The sequence below is a fragment of the Odocoileus virginianus genome, chromosome 6 (genome assembly GCF_023699985.2).
Source record: "Odocoileus virginianus isolate 20LAN1187 ecotype Illinois chromosome 6, Ovbor_1.2, whole genome shotgun sequence".
Taxonomy (NCBI): Eukaryota; Metazoa; Chordata; class Mammalia; order Artiodactyla; family Cervidae; genus Odocoileus; species Odocoileus virginianus.
The window spans coordinates 11,957,682-11,975,567 of record NC_069679.1 but is presented as its reverse complement, the minus strand read 5'-3'; the positions used below and the strand labels follow the sequence as shown (position 1 = coordinate 11,975,567).

Here is a 17,886-nt window from a genome sequence, read left to right as displayed (position 1 = left end):
CTGAGATCTTTGGAATCCAGGCTTCAGTTGTATACACCACTTCCATCCAGGTTTTCAGTATCAGACCTCATCTCTTTGGGACACCTGATAGCATTTCTCATTGGAAAGTGATAATTCTTAAAATAAATTTTCAGTACAGACGTACAATCTGGATTTATTGCCTAACTGCCTGACCCCAAACATTAATGTTACTTTTCAGATATTTACTTACTTCCTTTAGTGACTTGAAGAGAAGGTGTGGAGATTTCAATATTTTTACTAAAAAAAATTTTTTTTTGGATACTCTATCTTGGTTTACAGAATTATCTCATAATCACCCAACACCTCCTTTGAGTCCGGAATTGCCTGGGAGTTGCCGAAAGGAATTCAAAGAGAACAAAGAGCCTTCTCCAAAGGCAAGGCGCAGGCGAAGTGTGAAGATCAGCAGTGTGGCTTTGGAGTCTATGCACTGGCAAAATGACTCTGTCCAGATTATAGCAAGTGCTAGTGATTTAAAAAGCATGGATGAATTTCTTCTGAAAAAGGTATTCAGGCCCCTAAGCAACTTTGACTGTTGAATGCTTGTGTATCAGGATATGCCCCCTAAAGTATGTATGCTTCAGTAAGTTAGAGGGTCTGTTTCTTTATCAGAAATGTGCAAATCATAGGACATGCATGAGTCAGACTGGGTAGACAGAATTTAAGGTTTTAGGCTTTACTTTTGACTTCACTTTTACTGCAGCTGTCATGTTCACTCCATATGTTAAGGTGAGGTTTGTCATTGTACACTTTGAGTTGTTTTCCTGGTAGCAAAACTATTGAATTATACAATATTAGAAGAGACCTTAGAAATTGTATCATAGTAATAAAACTTTGGGTGTCTAGTCATGTTTATATCTGGGTCCCATGATAATTTGCCCTTTCAGGATGGTCATTGTTGAAGAAACAATATGTGTCCAGTGTGGCATTCACTTCTTTTCAATTTAGTTGATTGTGTACAAAAACTCTTTCTGTGGTCCCCAGATGAATGACCTAGATAATGAAGACAGCAAGAAAGACACACTAGTGGATGTTGTATTCAAGAAAGCCCTGAAAGAATTTCGGCAGAATATCTTCAGCTTTTATTCGTCTGCATTGGCGGTAAGTTGGACTGTGTCAGGAGATATTCAGAAGTTCAACATATGAAAAATTTGGCAACACCATACAAATAATACAGGGCCATATTCAACTAGAGATTTCTCCAGTGTCTTCTCTTAGTTTTAGGGATAGATATGGAAAAGCATACTGATTGACCTCTGGCTAATAACACCCTTTAATTTCCTTGAGCAGCCTTTTTCCCCCTCCTAGGGGTATATTTTCATCTTCTTAGGATATTAAATTCAAATACTCTAGCTATGATTATTTTTCACTCAGTGGCTCTCTATTTTTGACTTCTTGTGATCCTTTTAGCTCTGGATCCAGCTTCTAATTCTCATTTATGTTGGAATTACTATACTTTTTTATCCTGTGGAATTAGAGTAGTTTATGTTTAATAATCTCTGTGTGACTTTTTTTTCACTTTTACTTTATCTCATACTTTCATATGATGTTCATGTTTTAGAAAATTTATTCCTGGTGCTAAAATATATAGTAACTAATGCTTTTGATCTATAGAAAATTAGTATTTCTTGAATTGCTATATTTATTCTATAAAAATAATTTGCATTTAATTGATTTTTCTTTGTTCAACCTATACTTTTATGTGAAAAGTGAGAGAACTTTCCTGTGTATCTTCCACTCAGTATACGGGTTTTTGGCCTTTTGCAAATAGAAACCAGACAGTCTTAGAGAACAGTAATTTCATGACCTTAATAAAGTAGTACGTAGACTATGACAAATGACTGGGTTTGGGTAGGGACAATATTGGCCATATTTTTCCAATCCTGCCAACTACTTATCATGCTTCACACCTATATTTTCTAGATTAGGGATCAGTGTGCTTTGAATCACCTAGGAAGGACCAACATTATAAACTGGAGCTTGATAGTGGTTTAATAATCTTGGATCAAAGAGATTCAACCTCTAATTCTGAGGAAGTGAAAGAGAAATAAATTTTAAATGTATATAACATGCTTTGGTCACTTAAATGCTATTTTTTCTTTCTCATGAAGAGTCTATACCTCATTTAAATTTAAAAGGAATTCCATGTAGATCCCATTGCAAGAAATATAGTGTTTTTTAGACATGTCATTCTTCCTTGGAAAAATGAAAAAGTAAAGTTAGTAAAATTTACCTAACATTTCATTAGGCAAGAATTCAAGCATTCACTTTTAAGGCAGAACTATCTAAATAAGGTTCATTTCTGGAGAGATAGGTAATTAAGAGGTATACAAATAATCTTCATACCTAAATATAGTTAAAAAGCCATATTTATGGGAGAAATTCCCAAGACTTTCTCCAATTATTATGTTGTTTAAACTGTTAGGTATTTTACTAAAATGTAGCAGGTTTTACTCTGCAAACATTCCATAGCAGAGTGGGAGTTTACAAATACCACATGACCTCTTGGGCATGCCCATTAGAAAATATAATTTTTATTCAAAATACTACCCAATGAAAATTTAATCAGTCTTTCTCTATATAAAGAATTTCTTCTTAAAATGGCTTATTTTTCTTATTGTTTATTAGGTAGATGATGGGAAAAGCATACGATATAAAGACCTCTACGCACTATTTGAACAGATTTTGGAAAAGACCATGAGACTTGAGCAGCGAGATTGGAGTGAGTCTCCAGTCAGAGTTTGGGTTAACACTTTTAAAGTGTTTTTAGATGAATATATGAATGAATTCAAGACTTTGGAATATATACCCACAAAGGTAAAATATATTTTGATTTCTAAAAGAATTAAATTATGAATTCTTCTTAAGAGTCTAGGACATCTAGTATTTGAGAAAAGCACTGCAGTGAACGTGTCAGCTTTGCACTACTTCAGATCCAGCAAACTCCATTCTCTCTCTTACAAGTTGACCAGACTGTATTATCTAAGCCTTCTTCAATTAATATATTTTTCACTGAATTAAAATATAATGTTGTTAAGAATGCCATTGCTGTAAGATTATACCCTCAGCTTTGCTAGAGGTCAGTAAATTAATTTCATTTTGGAAAACAGTGGTTTTCATCATTTCATTATATCATCTCGTGAGTTTTATGTAAGGACCCATAAATTTCTCCTTGAATTAGGTTTTAGGAAAGAAGAAAGTATATTAGTCTTTATTATATCACAGTTCCTGTATTTCTTTCCCACCAGGTGCCAAAAACAGAGAGAAAGAAAAGAAGGAAAAAAGAATCTGATTTAGTAAGTTGTAATCTGTTTTTCCCCCTGTATTATAAAGTAAGTTTTAGACTAGCAGTCTGAAGTATATCATACAGTATTTTCCTGGGTATATTTAAGGAATAAGTTTATCAGATGTCTAGGGGGTAATCATTTATGCCTTTACAAAAATTTAGAATGACAAATATGTCTTGAATTCCTTGACTTGACTTGTTATTAGTGATGGCTTCCTAAAATGGCAGAAAACTGAAATGTTTACTCATGAAAGTTACAAACAGATATGACCCTTTTGCAGAAGTAGGGACTGGGAAGGCGCTTTTTTAGGAGCTCTCTCTCTGTTGTAAAGAATATGAGGACTATTTAGGATTTTACAGAGATAAGTCCTTCTAAATCAAAAGACATTCCCAAAAGCATTTGAGTGTATTTTATCTCATTGTTCATGTTCTGTTCTTTTGTATTGTCTCTATTGCATACTTTACCATAATCTCTGTAATTAGAAGGCTGTGTTAAGCCCCAGAGGAGCTCTGAATCTGCTAGTGAAGGCAGGCATTTAAAAAATTACTAGTTTCATATGTGATAAATATTATGATAGAAATAGTACAAAGTGCTGTTGAAATACAAAGAGAATGAAGGAATACTTTACAGAAGAAAAGATATTTTTGCAGGTTCTTAACAAGTAGGTAGTAGTTTAGACAGGCAGTGTCTAGCCAAAGGAAAAGAGTATGTCCAAAGACAGGTGAATGAAAAACCTGGCATGTTGAGCCAGTAGCTTTAACAGGTTTGAGTATTGCATGTTTATAGGGGAGCTAGAAAAGAAGGTAGAACTCTGGTAGGTACTCTGCCTTCAAAATATATCCAATATTTGACCATTTCACATTGCCTCCACTGCTATTACAATTGTCTAATACACTATGTGAAAGTGAAAATGTTAGTCGCTCAGTCGTGTCCAACTCTTTACAATCCCATGGACTATAACCTACCAGGCTCTTCTGTCCATGGAATTCTCCAGGCAAGAATACTGAAATGGATTGCCATTCCCTTCTCCAGGTTATAGAACCCAGGTCTCCTGCATTGCAGGCAGATTCTTTACCATCTGAGCTACAGGAAAGTCCAGTACACTATGTGTTGTGTCCTAATTGGTCTGCCTTCTTATATTCTTCTCCCCTTACAGTTTTCCAAATAATAGCCCTAATGACCATTTAAAAGCAGAAATCAGGTCATGTTCCTCCTCTACTCAGATCTCACAAGTAACTTCCAGTGTTACTCAGAATAAAATCCAGAGTTCTTACCGTCTGTAAGACTTGACATCATCTTGATCGTGACTTCTATAAGCTTCATTTCCTCCCACTCCTCCCCCACTCCCTCTGCTTCAGCTACATTTGCTGCCACCATCTTCTCTTACTTCTCCTCTGGTTGTTCCCCTTCCTCCTCCTAACTTCTTCACTTTCCCCTGAAAATGTTAAGCTTTAGGACCTACAGAACCTGGATTCACCCCTGCCAATGGCAGATTCTAATCCTAGAATATTTATTGTTAACCTTATTAATAAATCAGGATTATAAATCATTCCCTATCATTTGTAAACCAAATTCTGAGGTTCTTTAGATCATTTCTTGTCACTTTTCCACTGTGTGTTTTAAAGACTCATGATCTGATTCTATTTTTAGCATGATCTTGCTTCTTAAGAACTGAATCCTGAAAGTAGGGTATCTAAACCCTTTAGCCTGGCTTATTCTTATTCACCGATGGAGGGTTTTCCAATTGAGAAACCTTAGACAACTTAATCCTTTTGAGACTCAATGTCCTCATGTATATAATAGGAGTATATATTATATAAAACAGGAGTAATGCCACCTACCACTGAGAATTTTTGAGATTGTATATGAAGGAAAGGGTAGGCAAGGCAGAGGAATAGTAGGAAGGTGCCTGTTATTAACAGGTAATGTTTAGGTCTTTTATGCATTTTAAGCCTTATAAGAGTAGTCTTTTTCATGTCTATATGGGAGAGAACAATGCCTGAAGACAGAAATGAGTAAAAGCGTATGACATTTAAAAAAAAAAGAAAATTCATTAATTCAACAGCTGTTATATTTCAGGGCCTGTGATAAGTGCAGGTAATAGAAGGAAATATTAATAAATATATAAATAAATGTTTATACTTAAGAGCATTCAAGTTAAACAACAGTGATTTTCTACTTTGTCCATCTATGAGCAAAACTAAAAATAAATTAGTTACCTGGAAAGATAAATAAATATATAGATATTTTTCCAGTACTGCAAATAGGGGGTTTATTTGCATAACTTTCTTGGAGAAGGTACTTTAATGATGGTATATTAAAAGCCTTAAAAATATTAAAAACTAAACCAAAAAAACTTTGACCCAGCAGTTCTGCATCTAGGAATTTATCCAGTGGATATATCAACTTGTTCATACTGACATGTACCGGCTCTTTATTGAAGAGGAATTGTGATAAATAAACAGAAAAGTGTGAAAGGTTCTTGAGGTTAAAAATTTTAAAACCACTGCTTTTATTTTATTTTATTTTATTTTATTTTATTTTTTTTTACAGTTGCAGTGGTTTTTAATACTTAGAAACTTGCCAATATTTAGGTAAAATGTTAAGATAAATTATTTCAATAAAACCACTGCTTTTATTTTATTTTATTTTTTTAATTTATTTATTTTTATTATTATTATTATTTTTTAATAGGCTAATTACTTTACATCATTACAGTAGTTTTTGTCATACATTGAAATGCTTTTAATTTAACATGCTGATTCAGAGTTGTATAAGACAGCTCTTATATGTTTATAGCATTGTTTTCTGATTTTCATATAAGTTGGTCTTGTCTCTCTACTAGATTGTTAGCTTTTTGAAAGCAGGGATCATATCATTTACCTTTATTTCTCAGAAGATCACAATTCTCCTCCTGGAATAAGTGCCCAATGAAGACAACAAGGAATTGAAGGATTTCCTATTGCCTGACATGTTAGGGCAGCATTTACTGTGTTGGATTTGACATAAATAGCTGTATTTTTTCATTCAGGTAGAAGAGCACAATGGTCACATCTTTAAGGCCACCCAGTATAGCATCCCTACCTACTGTGAATACTGTTCTTCTTTGATATGGATAATGGACCGAGCCTCTGTTTGCAAATGTAAGTATGAGAGATCTTTGAGGAATGTTTTTAACCACTTGATATTTCCATGAGTTTAACATTAAGGAATAATTCACACTCCCTAATTCTTTAAACTCGTCTCTCATTATACTCCTTTTCACCTGCTCTTTGTAGGCAAATAAGATATTTTGATGTTCTTTGGTCATTGTATTTGCAGCTCACTGTCTGAAATGTTCTTATCCTAGATGTTAGTATGACTTACTACTTCAGTTAATTCATGTCTCCACTCGTATATTAGAGAGCTTTTTCTTACTCTCCTATCTAAAATGCTCTGTCCCCCAGTTCTCCATCCCTTTACTCAGCTTTTCTAGTCTTTATACTACTTGGTGCATCCCTGGTGGCGCAGATGGTAAAGAACCTCTCTGCAATGCAGGAGACCAACTTACCACCACCCAACATGACACTTACGTATTCATTTCCTTGTTTCTCTGTCCCACTAGAATGTCAAGAATTGAATGTCAAGATCAAGAAACTGTCTCATACAGAAGTCTCTTCTGTATCACCAGGGCCTCGAACAGTTTTGGCACATTATAAGTTTTAGTAAATATTTACCAGGTAGTTGGACCTATATGGATGGATGGATGAATTATTGAACAAATTCTTAGATTATAACTAGAAAGATACTTTATTTTACTATAATCCTTTCATCAGAACCTTTAAATCCTAGACTGTGAGTGGAGGTTTTTTTGAGGGTCCACTTGGTTCTGGCTTACAGAGAATCTTTAGCTTTCACTCCTGTCATTCCATAATACATCTGCTCTGGTGCTTTTAATAATTCTGTGAAGCTTTGTTTACTAGTGGGCCAGAATTGAATGAAAGGGCTGGGTCCAGGATGACAGTAAGGATGAAAATCATGTTCATCATAGCAAAATCAACACTTGGATATTGCTAGATATGTTCACTTGTTCAGTGATTCAATAGTGGTTTTCCTTTTAAAAAAAAAACTATAGTGAGAGTAAAATAGGGTGTGGTTTGCCATGTACTTGAATGTTTAATGTTAGCCTGATTCCTGTAGGTTTCACATAATTTTCTCTGTGATCTGAAACTGGAAAATATAAAGAATCTGCTTCTTTTTTATGATGTGGGCGGGCTTGCTTTGATTTCTCACTAGGATTAGCTTTCTGTGTGGCTGTGCTGGCGGTTTCACCACTGCAATCATACGGCCTCCCTGCTTGACCTTGACTTTGGAACCCCTCAAACCGAGCTTTAGGAGCTCAAGAAGAATGTTTGGGTGTTGGTTTGCAAGAGCCAGAGCTGACATACGGAAATAACAGAGGCCACGTGCTTTCTCAGTATTCTCTCGGTGTGCCCTTCCCACCTGCTGCTGCCTGGCCACCCTGTCATCTCCTGGTCCAAGAGCTGATTTCTGCTCTGAACCTTTGATCTCATCTTCTCAGTCACTGTACTGATGTTCTTTATATTCTGGTTCCTCAGAGCTCTACTCTGGACTTTCTAAGAGAGTAAATAAGGCCTTTCTTATAGCCTAATATGCTACCAGATTTGCTTTTATTTTAGTACAGGTCTTTGATATTAACGCTTTTCTTATCCATTGGAATGATTCTTAATAGGTATTGCTTGCATTTTATCAGATCATAGAGCAAGTATAAGAGGGGAACATGAGCATTGGTTTGTGAATCAAACCAAGAAGATAGATAAATATTTTGCTGGGATATGGTGGGGACAAGGAGGAGGGGCAAGCAATCTTGAAAGAATAAAAAGCTTTTTCCCAGACAGTGGTTAGGATTTTTAGGTATGTTTTTCAGCTTCATTTTTCTGAATTGAATGAGTTAAGACCATTTTGTATTCTATTATGATACAAAGTATATGATGCTATAGGAATCTCAGATTTAAAGAAAAAAAAGTATGTTCAAAATAAAGCAGTAAACTTGTTAAGTTTTGCCACTAATATATAGACTTCTGAAAATGTTACATTTTAAACCTGTTTTTCAGTGTGCAAGTATGCTTGTCATAAGAAGTGCTGTCTGAAAACCACAGCCAAGTGTTCTAAAAAGGTAAGAAGTTATTACCTACGAGTAATAAATAACAGGTCTGTTGGAGAATGGTGCAGGAGCAGGAAAGGACAGAAAAGGTCTTTTGTGCCTTGTGGAAAGAAATCAAAGCCTCTTTGGTGATCTTATAGAGTAGTGGTTTTCAAACTTTTTGGCTACAAATACTGTAAGAAATAAGTTTTATATCATAATCCAGCTTACACATATAGAGGTATGTGTGTATATATAACTGAATCGATTTTCCCAGAACTGTATTTACCTTCACTACATGGGAGCTGCTAAACTGATTTCACAATCGACAACTTATTAAAGCACTCTTTTAAAGGTTTCCTGCTTTTTTTTTTTCTTTAAAAAAATTTTTGGCCACATTATGTGGTATGTGGGATCTTAGTTCCCTGACCAGGGACTGAACCCACTCTCCTGCATTGGAAGTGTTCAGTTTTAACCACTGGACTGCCAGGGAAGTTCTAAGGTTTCCTACTTTAAGCACTCATAAGTGTTCCTATAAATTGTCTTGAAAGTGGTAGGCTACAGTTAGAGTTTAACATACAGTAAAATTCACAGTAAAATTCGTCAGCATAGTTGGTGTGTTTACAAACTTCTACTTGGATTCGATACTGAACTTGTACTCTGTTAACTTTATGCTTCAACAAAGCAACCATTTTGGAAATATTTCAGGTTTTTATTGACATGTAATCACATTTGCTTATTTGTCACATACAATTTTAACAATACTATGCAGATCTGAATTATAATAAAATGTGTGAGCATGTTTATAGTCCATGTATATAGTTTTCGTCTGTTCCAAAGTAGTAGACAAACCATGGCAAAGTACAGAGAGAAATTTGACTCAGGGTTTAAAATATACAATGAAGGTAAGACATCTGCTTCCAGCTAAGATGGAGTACCTTGTGGTAGACTAATACTCATGCTGAGAACAACTGAAAAAAGTCTGTTGCCTAGCATTAGATAGCTTCCCAGGAAAATTGGAATTTGGGGGCCTAGATCCTTCAGAGAAAAGAATTACAGATTGGTGAATCTATATGTGTGAGATGTTTTCCTCTGAGTAGGAATTTGTCAGTTTTTGTTGTAGGACAAGAAATCTAGATTCTGGGCAGAGGGCCACACTTAAGAGTCAGAAAAGCCAGAGAAAAGCTTTTAGAAATCTTATAAGGTTATAGAGACAAAAGTTGGAGTTTGGAATTGCCAAGGCTTGAGGGACCATGATCCAAACATATAGAGAAGTGAGCCTGAAACTCAGAGGTTTTCCCTTTAAGGTGTTTTCTGAATTCTTAAGCTGCATGGGTCAAGAGGCTAAGAAGCTAACAGAAACGCAGATTATTTTGCAGTCTCACAGTGTCAAAGAAAGAAAAATTGGAGTTGTATGAAAAGAAAGAGTGTACTGATTGACTAAAAGAACTCAGCACAGACTGCTTGCAGGTTGAAGGAGAGACTGGGGTATACAGTGTTGGGCTCGGCAAGGAGCATGGGGCAGGAGAAGGAAAGGACGAAAAGGAGATTTACGTGAAAAGTTTCCAGGCTCAGAGATAATAGCTGGCATTTTTCTTTTATCTGAAGTACTTCAAATAATCTTAAAGATAAGCCATTTTTTCCCAGTCACATAAAATAGTAATGAAATACAATATCAGAATACACTATTGAAGTAAATTAAAAAGGTCACTAATCTTGGGCCACTCGGTGTGCCTCTGCCTTTAGCTGTGACATCAGTAGTCAGTTTAACTTCTCTAAAGTTTACATAAACACCAGAGCATCCTTATGCTTTAGAAATTAGTGACAACTCTAATTCATATCAAATCAATAGATTTTCTAGTGGTACCTGGTAAATGTTTAATACACAGAATCTTTCCCCTTTCTCCTTTGCCCACAGCCCATCTTTACATGAAGAGATTTTTTTTAAAGGAAAGGGAAGCAGTAACCTGTAGCCACTGCCTTCATTCTTCCCAATTATTTGGCGGGGTGGGGAGGGTGGGGTGGGGGGCAGATTCCAAGTGGAAGAGGATTGAAATGAACTTCTCACTTCTTTATATTCTCAGCATTAACAAGAATTCCCTTGCCTCCCAACTCTCGTAATTTTGCTTGTAAAACTTGAGGAAAAGAAAAAATAGTTACTTTTAAAGAATTGGATAAATATATTTGAAGGTATTTGAATGTATTTGCAGTCAAAAATTATCTTCCATGTAGTATGATCCAGAGCTGTCCTCTCGACAATTTGGGGTTGAATTATCCCGTTTGACCAGTGAAGACCGAACTGTTCCTTTGGTGGTGGAAAAGCTCATAAACTACATTGAAATGCATGGACTGTACACAGAAGGTATTTATCGAAAGTCTGGTTCAACTAATAAAATCAAGGAGCTTCGACAAGGTCTAGATACAGGTAAGATAGTGCCCTCTAAATCAAGACCAAATACTCTTATTTAAGTAGGTCATCTTATGCTGTTAGTTTTTATTACATGTTGATCCTTTCCTTGAAGCCAGAAAAATGCAGTCTTTTCTGTGGTGCTTGTTTTTTTTTTTTTTTTTAATCATTTGTTGCTTTCTTTTTATGGTCCATTCAGCAAACTATACCTTAAGTATCATTTGTACAAGGCATTATTAGATATTTCAGACAGATCTCAATCTTTTTAGCAGTCTGGTAAGATCATATCTTTAATTTACAAAGAAGAAAACTTAGGTTTAGAAAAATTAATGAGCTATTGATAAGATGCCGGGCAATCTACTGATGTTTTTGTATTAACCTTCACAACAAATCTTTGTACTGATGTTCACAAACAGTGATTATTTTCCCTGTTTACAGATGAAGAAATTGAGGCTTATCGAGGATCTTGCCCACTGATTTACCACCAATAAGTGACAAAGCTGGCATTTAACCCATAATCTAAACTGTTGCCTGTTAGTCTCTGTTACTCTGACTCCAAGTGATGTCTTTCTGGTGTATATTCTTGCCTTCTTACATTGACGACATAGTTATTTAAATTGATAATTAGCGGTTTGAATATGTGTCTGTGTAGAGCTGTAGCCTCAGTTCTGGAACATATGCAAGGGTTTGACTTTGGCTTTGTGTTCAACTTCTGCTCTTTATCATTATTGAAAAGGGATACTTTTTTTTTTTTTTTTTGCTGCACTGCACAGCTTGTGGGATCTTAATTCCCTGAGCAGGGATTGAACCTGGGCCCTCGGCTGAAAGCATGGAGTCCTAACCACTGGCTGCTGCAGCTGCTAAGTCGCTTCAGTCATGTCCGACTCTGTGCGACTCCATAGACGGCAGCCCACCAGGCTCCTCTGTCCCAAGAATTCCCAGGAATAGATCTTTTTGAATCACTTATAGGTGCAACCCTTGTCTCTATGTGACTAAGAGTCTACCCAAAGGCCCCATTCATCCTATATCACCCCAGTCATTTCATGTATAACCCTAGAGGGTTTTTAAATGAAGCACAGTCAAGATTTTCTTCACATTTCATAAGCTCAGTTATCACTGTCCTTTGATCTCTAAGAATCACTTAAAATCAGTCTGACTTGTAGAAGATGTCTTTTAGGCCTTTCTTCTATTGGTCATCTAAAACATCACTACTAAAAGGGTGGTCACAGGCCAGGCTACAGAAAGAGAAGTACAGAAATTGAGAGCAAGCCTTTAGAAACTTTGATAGCAGTTTAATAGTGCCTTGACATGAAAACATGTGATCTTTTATTTTACACATCTATCAGTCCACAACAGTTCAAAAAAGAGACAAAAGCTGTACCTTTACCACAAGAGGAACACTGTTCCAAAGCATGGAATTAGATTGCAGATGATATTAATAGTTTGAGAATGTAAAGACATCTTTTGGTCATGATAGTTTCTAAAGTGCATTATTTGACCCTCTGCATATTTTGGCTTTCTTATCTAACTCTTTATCTCTGAACAGATGCTGAGAATGTAAACCTCGATGACTATAACATACATGTCATTGCGAGTGTATTCAAACAATGGCTTCGTGATTTACCCAATCCACTCATGACCTTTGAACTCTATGAGGAATTTCTTCGAGCTATGGGTAAGCACAGGTTTCCTGGGTTCAGGGAAGGGCTACACTTGGGAAAGAAATGCTGTCTTCATATTAGATTGTTTAGCCATTCTCTCAACTGGCTTAAGTTCATATAGATTCAAAAGTAATACAGTCAATATAAAACTGCCATTGAATTCTCACCTATTCAAATGTTGCCTTTCTTAGAGACCCATTAAAATATCAGTGTCCTAAAAACTTTCTGAGCAAGTCACTTAGTTGCTTCTCACAAAGAGGTTGAAAGACTAGGATTGTAAACAAATTAAATTGTGAATCTAAGCAAGAACTCAGTGTAACGCTGGCTATCTATTCTGTGCCATACCTAACATGTTAGTTTAGTTTTTCAGTGCTACAGATACGTAGGATTTTGATGAAGGCCCATCTAGAAGTATTCATTTAGGCCCCAAGGCATGGCTCCTCAAATTCCCTTAAGACTGATTTACAGCTTAGGTTGAAAGCAAAAGGAGAAGAGGGCAGCAGAGGATGAGATGGTTGGATGGCATCACCAACTCAATGGACATGAGTTTGAACAAACTTTAGGAGATAGTGAATAACAGGGAAGCCTGGCATGGTGCAGTTCATGGGGTTGCAAAGAGTTGGACACAACTCAATGACTGAACATCAACAACAGATAACTTATATAGCAATTGATTAATTTTAATGGGGAATTGGTTTGCCACAAAATGAAAAACTGGGGTATCTCTTGCCCCTTGCTGTAATTAAGAGTTACTCGGATCTAAATTAAAACTCAGGAGACTGCTTAGTGAGTACAGAACTCAAGCAGAGGGAGATTAGTGTTAACTCGTGAGTTTTCTTCTGCTATACAGGTGTGGCTAAAACTCTTAAAAGTCAGCTGTACCCAGTATCTGTCCAGAAGGAAGATGTAGTATATAAGAGAAGGTATTCAGTCTTAATTGCCACTCTTACTGTTTTCAGGCCTTCAGGAGAGGAAAGAGACAATCCGTGGTGTATACTCTGTCATTGACCAGCTCTCCCGAACTCATCTCAATACACTGGAACGCCTCATCTTTCATCTGGTCAGGTAACTTCAAGAAACAAAGGAATGCTTGACATTTTCTCTTGGATTATTTTTAAATAAATGAAGGGTTCCTTCATATGAAAAACTGATTTTTTTTGTTATTAATAAAGTCGATGACTTGCACAGGTGGTTATGATTCCTTGAAGGAGAAATTCTCCATGGAGTTGGACTGCGTGGCAGGTGCTTCTCTGCCCTAATGAGCCATGTAACCATTCAGTCTTATGGGGGCACTGTGTAGCCTAGCTAGATGTCTTAACTCTTGAACTAGAGAAGATGTGTGCTTATTGACATAGCCTAATTCATAGGAGGTGGTGGGGTCATATGGAGCTTAGGAATTGACTGACCAAAGAGACTTCAGGGGCAGTCTGTGTTCTCCTGAGTGTTGATATTGGGGAAGAAAGCTATCTTTCTCTTTGGGTAAATATCTTTTACTACTGTCTGAAAATGCCTGAAGGTCTGTACTCTGCATTCTTTAGACATGTTCATCTAGTAATGGTGACCTGGGACAGTGAGTCACAAATTTCCCTTGGTCAGCTATCTGCTGACCTCAGTTACTTCAGGGAAGGAACAGAGTGAAATTACGCTTCCCAGAGGCAAGGGAACGGCTCTGGGAAAATTCCACAGTGTCTCAACTGATAATATCCTTCCAGTCCTATGCAGCTGATGTCATTTGTCTTTCTCTCATCGCTTCTATCTCCCTGCAGTTTTCCTTTTTTATCCCAGTTTCACTTGAGTTTTTTATTCCTTAGGATTGCTCTACAGGAAGACACTAATCGAATGTCTGCTAATGCTTTGGCCATTGTGTTTGCACCCTGCATTCTCCGCTGCCCTGACACCATCGACCCACTGCAAAGTGTGCAGGACATCAGTAAGACCACCACGTAAGGCCAGTCACTATCACCTCTGCAATACCCCCACAGACTTATGAGTCAAACAGAATGAATGATTTATTCTTTTTTATTTTGGCTGCGCCATTCAACTTGCAAGAATCTTAGTTCCCTGGCCAGGAATTGAACACAGCCATGCTGCAGTGGAAGTGCAAAGTCCTAACTACTGGACCACCAGGGAATTCCCTTAGTGAATGATTTCTTAAGTTCATATGTTTTTAATAAGATTGCTAGGCACCATTGGTCTTTTTTATGCTGAATATGAAAAATTCCTTTAGATTCTATGTAGGAAGCATCATTTGTTTTGAAAGCTCTTATTTTTTAAATTTGACTTTTCTTTAGATTTGTTTATAGTTTCCAAATGTATTTTAAAATCTCATTTTACCAATTTACATATACTTTGTGTTTTCCTATAATCCAGTCTAACTGTAGTCTTGTGGCTCTGTATCTCTTTGGTCTTAGTACTTCAGTATTCCTGTATTTCACCTTGGCCTTTTTTTCATGGATCTCCGATTTCCTTCTAGAGTGCTGATTCTTAACCTTTCCTGCAGAAGGAGCTTTCCCCCAGAAAGGCCTAGGGCTTGTGTCCCAGTCCCAGAGAGTCTGATTGAATTGGTCTGGGGTATGACCTAGGTGTCGGGACTTAGAACTGTTCCTCGGATGGGTACTGAAGTGCGGCTGAAGTTGTGAACCACCATTATAAACCCCGTCTCTGAGCTCATAAATTAAGGGATGTTGATTTTTCTCTTATCCTCCAACTCTCCACCACACTTAGCTGAAAAGTAGTCTGTGACTGATAAAATGTATTTGGTTTACTTCAGCTCTTAACAGTTTTCTCTCTTTCCTTTTGTTTCAGCTGTGTGGAGCTTATTGTTGTGGAACAAATGAATAAATATAAGGCTCGTCTCAAAGACATTAGTAGCCTGGAATTTGCTGAGAATAAAGCAAAGACCAGGCTATCACTGATTCGTAGATCAATGGTAAGATGCAGGACATAAAATCACAGGGGAAAGTGGGAGACTTCCTTGGATTTTCAGTGCACATTATTATGTGTGGAGAGAAATTATTCTCCAGTTCTTTTTCACATGGAGCAAGTGGAAAAAAAAAAAAATCACCTTATCTCAGAGTATGATGTTACGCCTCATGTTTGATCCTTTACCTCTTTTTAGTTTTATATGCAGAATATATTCAATTAAATATGAAGAATTTTATAAATCAAGTATTTGGATAAAATGTTGGTGGTTTAATAAGTTGCCCTGTTTTCTTTTCCTGTTCTTTCTATGAAAACTTGACCCACCCTAACTTTGGGCTCTACTTCCTTCTACCATCTGTTCCCATCCTTAACCGTGTCACTTTTGGTGGTCCTGCCAGTACTTCGGGGATGTAGACAACTTAATCGCTTACAAGAATGTGGTTCATACGTTACAGAATCCCATTATGGATCTGCTGTTATCAAATATTTGCTAGATTTTGAAGAAAAGCCTTACAAAAATGATAATTTATTTCTTCCATTTGGCCACTGTTCTGTTTAATATCTTCCTTTGTAACCAGTGACCTAGATGTAAATAACTCCATTTCACATTGATCCATAATCAATAGGGTCTAAGTAACTGGAAACTTACTGCTGCATTTAAGTTTAATTATTGCCCATTTACTACCCTTCCCCTGAATTGTAAAACAAAACTGTATTAGTGAACACCCATTCAGATCCCCAGTAAATCTCTAAAGGGAAGCAAGCTTCCCCATCATCAAGCCCATGCTTTCGCAGGGGCCCAGCAATACTTTCCACTGTACTTCATAGTTTTATCCTTAGATTAGCATTAAAGTAACTCTGTTTCTTCCTTTACTGTTAAACTGCCTGGCACAGGACAAGTGCCCAACAAATGTCTTGATTAAGTTAGTGAAGGGTGTTCTCTAAAAACAAACATAAACACAATTTTTCTAGGTGGTAAAGGTATTCAATAAAGCTCATCACAAAACACATTCTAAATTTTCTCCCCAGCAAATGAAAACAGAAACCCCATTTAAAAGTGAAACCCTTTTTGTAGTGTGAATTTTTAAGGACTCAGTTCTTAGACACCCAAGTTAGCAGTACCTATCCAAGGAAGAAAGGAAGAGACTTTTTACGGTAAATCTACTTTTCAAAGCAGGTAGACAAGCTGTGCTTTTTTGCTGATGCTGCAGAAGACGGATATATTCATTCCATTGAGAGATTAAACCTCTTTAATGGGGCAATGACATGTACATTCTAACCTTCTGCTTTCCTTTTCATGTCCTTCCTAATCCAGAAACCTGTACTAATTGCAGTTAGATTTATGAGCATTACCCGCAGTTCAGTCTCGGTATGTATTAATTGTGTAACGTGTCACAGCCACTTCACATGATTGTCTCTCACGCATCCAGCAGTTGTTCTGCTCTGTCTGTCATCCATGCCTGTTCACCCTCCATGTGCAGCCCCAGTTCAGGTCCCACTTCCTGTTCAGCCTTCACGTGCTTTTCTCTTACTCTCTTTCTTTAGGATCTTTTCTTTCCTCTGTACCATGTTTTGAACAATGTCCATTTATAATATTCTGGTTTTACCTCTTTGTCAGATAAACCTCTTTGTGGATTTCTTCTTTGGTGTGATTATTGAAAGGTGAACATTGAAAGCAATGAGGTGTCAAATAAATTTCTGCTCTATGAGCTGTGTTCTCATCAGTCTCCTCCCTTACTACTTAAAAAACCTATTACTGTTTTTATCATCCTCCATCATTAGAAATGCTTATTTACCCATTCTTCTCTGTGACTTTGTTGTCTTCCTAGAGGCAGAAGTATGACTTTTTATCTACTTAGTATTTTTTAGACAGAGCTGCCAGTAGTAGTGAGCCTGTTGATGGATTGGTTCTAGACTTAAATAATAATAGTATTGTAGAGCTCATACCAAAATTTCACACATGCAACAAAAGAATGAAGAGATGGAACACCAGTATATATGGAAACTAATTTCAGAGACTGCCCATCTTTGTGTAACCAGTTTGTTGAAGATCTCAATTTGCTGGGATATAAATATAAATCAGTTTTGCTTTTTATCTAGTAACTGCCTTCCAACCCTGCCATATCAAAATCCCCTTTCCTACTGGATGTATCAAGTACCTTAACATGTCTTGTCACTTTTTCTGTAATTTTTAAATGTTCTAGTTGCAGTGTATTATTTAAGACTTAAGTTCTCTTCATATTATAACATCAGTCACAGGCTTGATCCAGTACTCTTATCACTTTTTCTCAGGGTAGAATAGACCTTAATCTGGGTCTGAAAACTTTAGGTCACACGCGTCTGCCTTCCCTCTTTCCTGTGCTTCTTTTTCCCTCTGGTGTTGAAACTAGGAGGAGTGATAGGGGAGGCAGAATTCTACATGATGTGCCAAGTCTTCTTGGTTGTTCA

The 17,886-nt window shown here is 36.7% G+C and overlaps 1 protein-coding gene across 12 annotated transcripts in view; it reads left to right on the top strand.

Moving 5' to 3' along the window:
* Positions 1–17,886, top strand: part of MYO9A (myosin IXA) — a 240,889-nt gene that overhangs the window by 192,796 nt on the left and 30,207 nt on the right. For 9 of the 12 annotated variants that reach the window (XM_070468755.1, XM_070468761.1, XM_070468760.1 and 6 more), the window contains 12 exons: positions 301–524; positions 1,003–1,119; positions 2,647–2,835; positions 3,267–3,314; positions 6,337–6,448; positions 8,420–8,481; positions 10,681–10,873; positions 12,402–12,530; positions 13,476–13,581; positions 14,328–14,459; positions 15,322–15,445; positions 16,754–16,807. In XM_070468755.1, coding sequence (XP_070324856.1) covers positions 301–524; positions 1,003–1,119; positions 2,647–2,835; positions 3,267–3,314; positions 6,337–6,448; positions 8,420–8,481; positions 10,681–10,873; positions 12,402–12,530; positions 13,476–13,581; positions 14,328–14,459; positions 15,322–15,445; positions 16,754–16,807 — 1,490 coding nt within the window. The remainder of the gene's footprint in view (positions 1–300; positions 525–1,002; positions 1,120–2,646; positions 2,836–3,266; positions 3,315–6,336; positions 6,449–8,419; positions 8,482–10,680; positions 10,874–12,401; positions 12,531–13,475; positions 13,582–14,327; positions 14,460–15,321; positions 15,446–16,753; positions 16,808–17,886) is intronic. The other 3 variants (XM_070468764.1, XM_070468763.1, XM_070468758.1) reach the window with 1 other exon arrangement.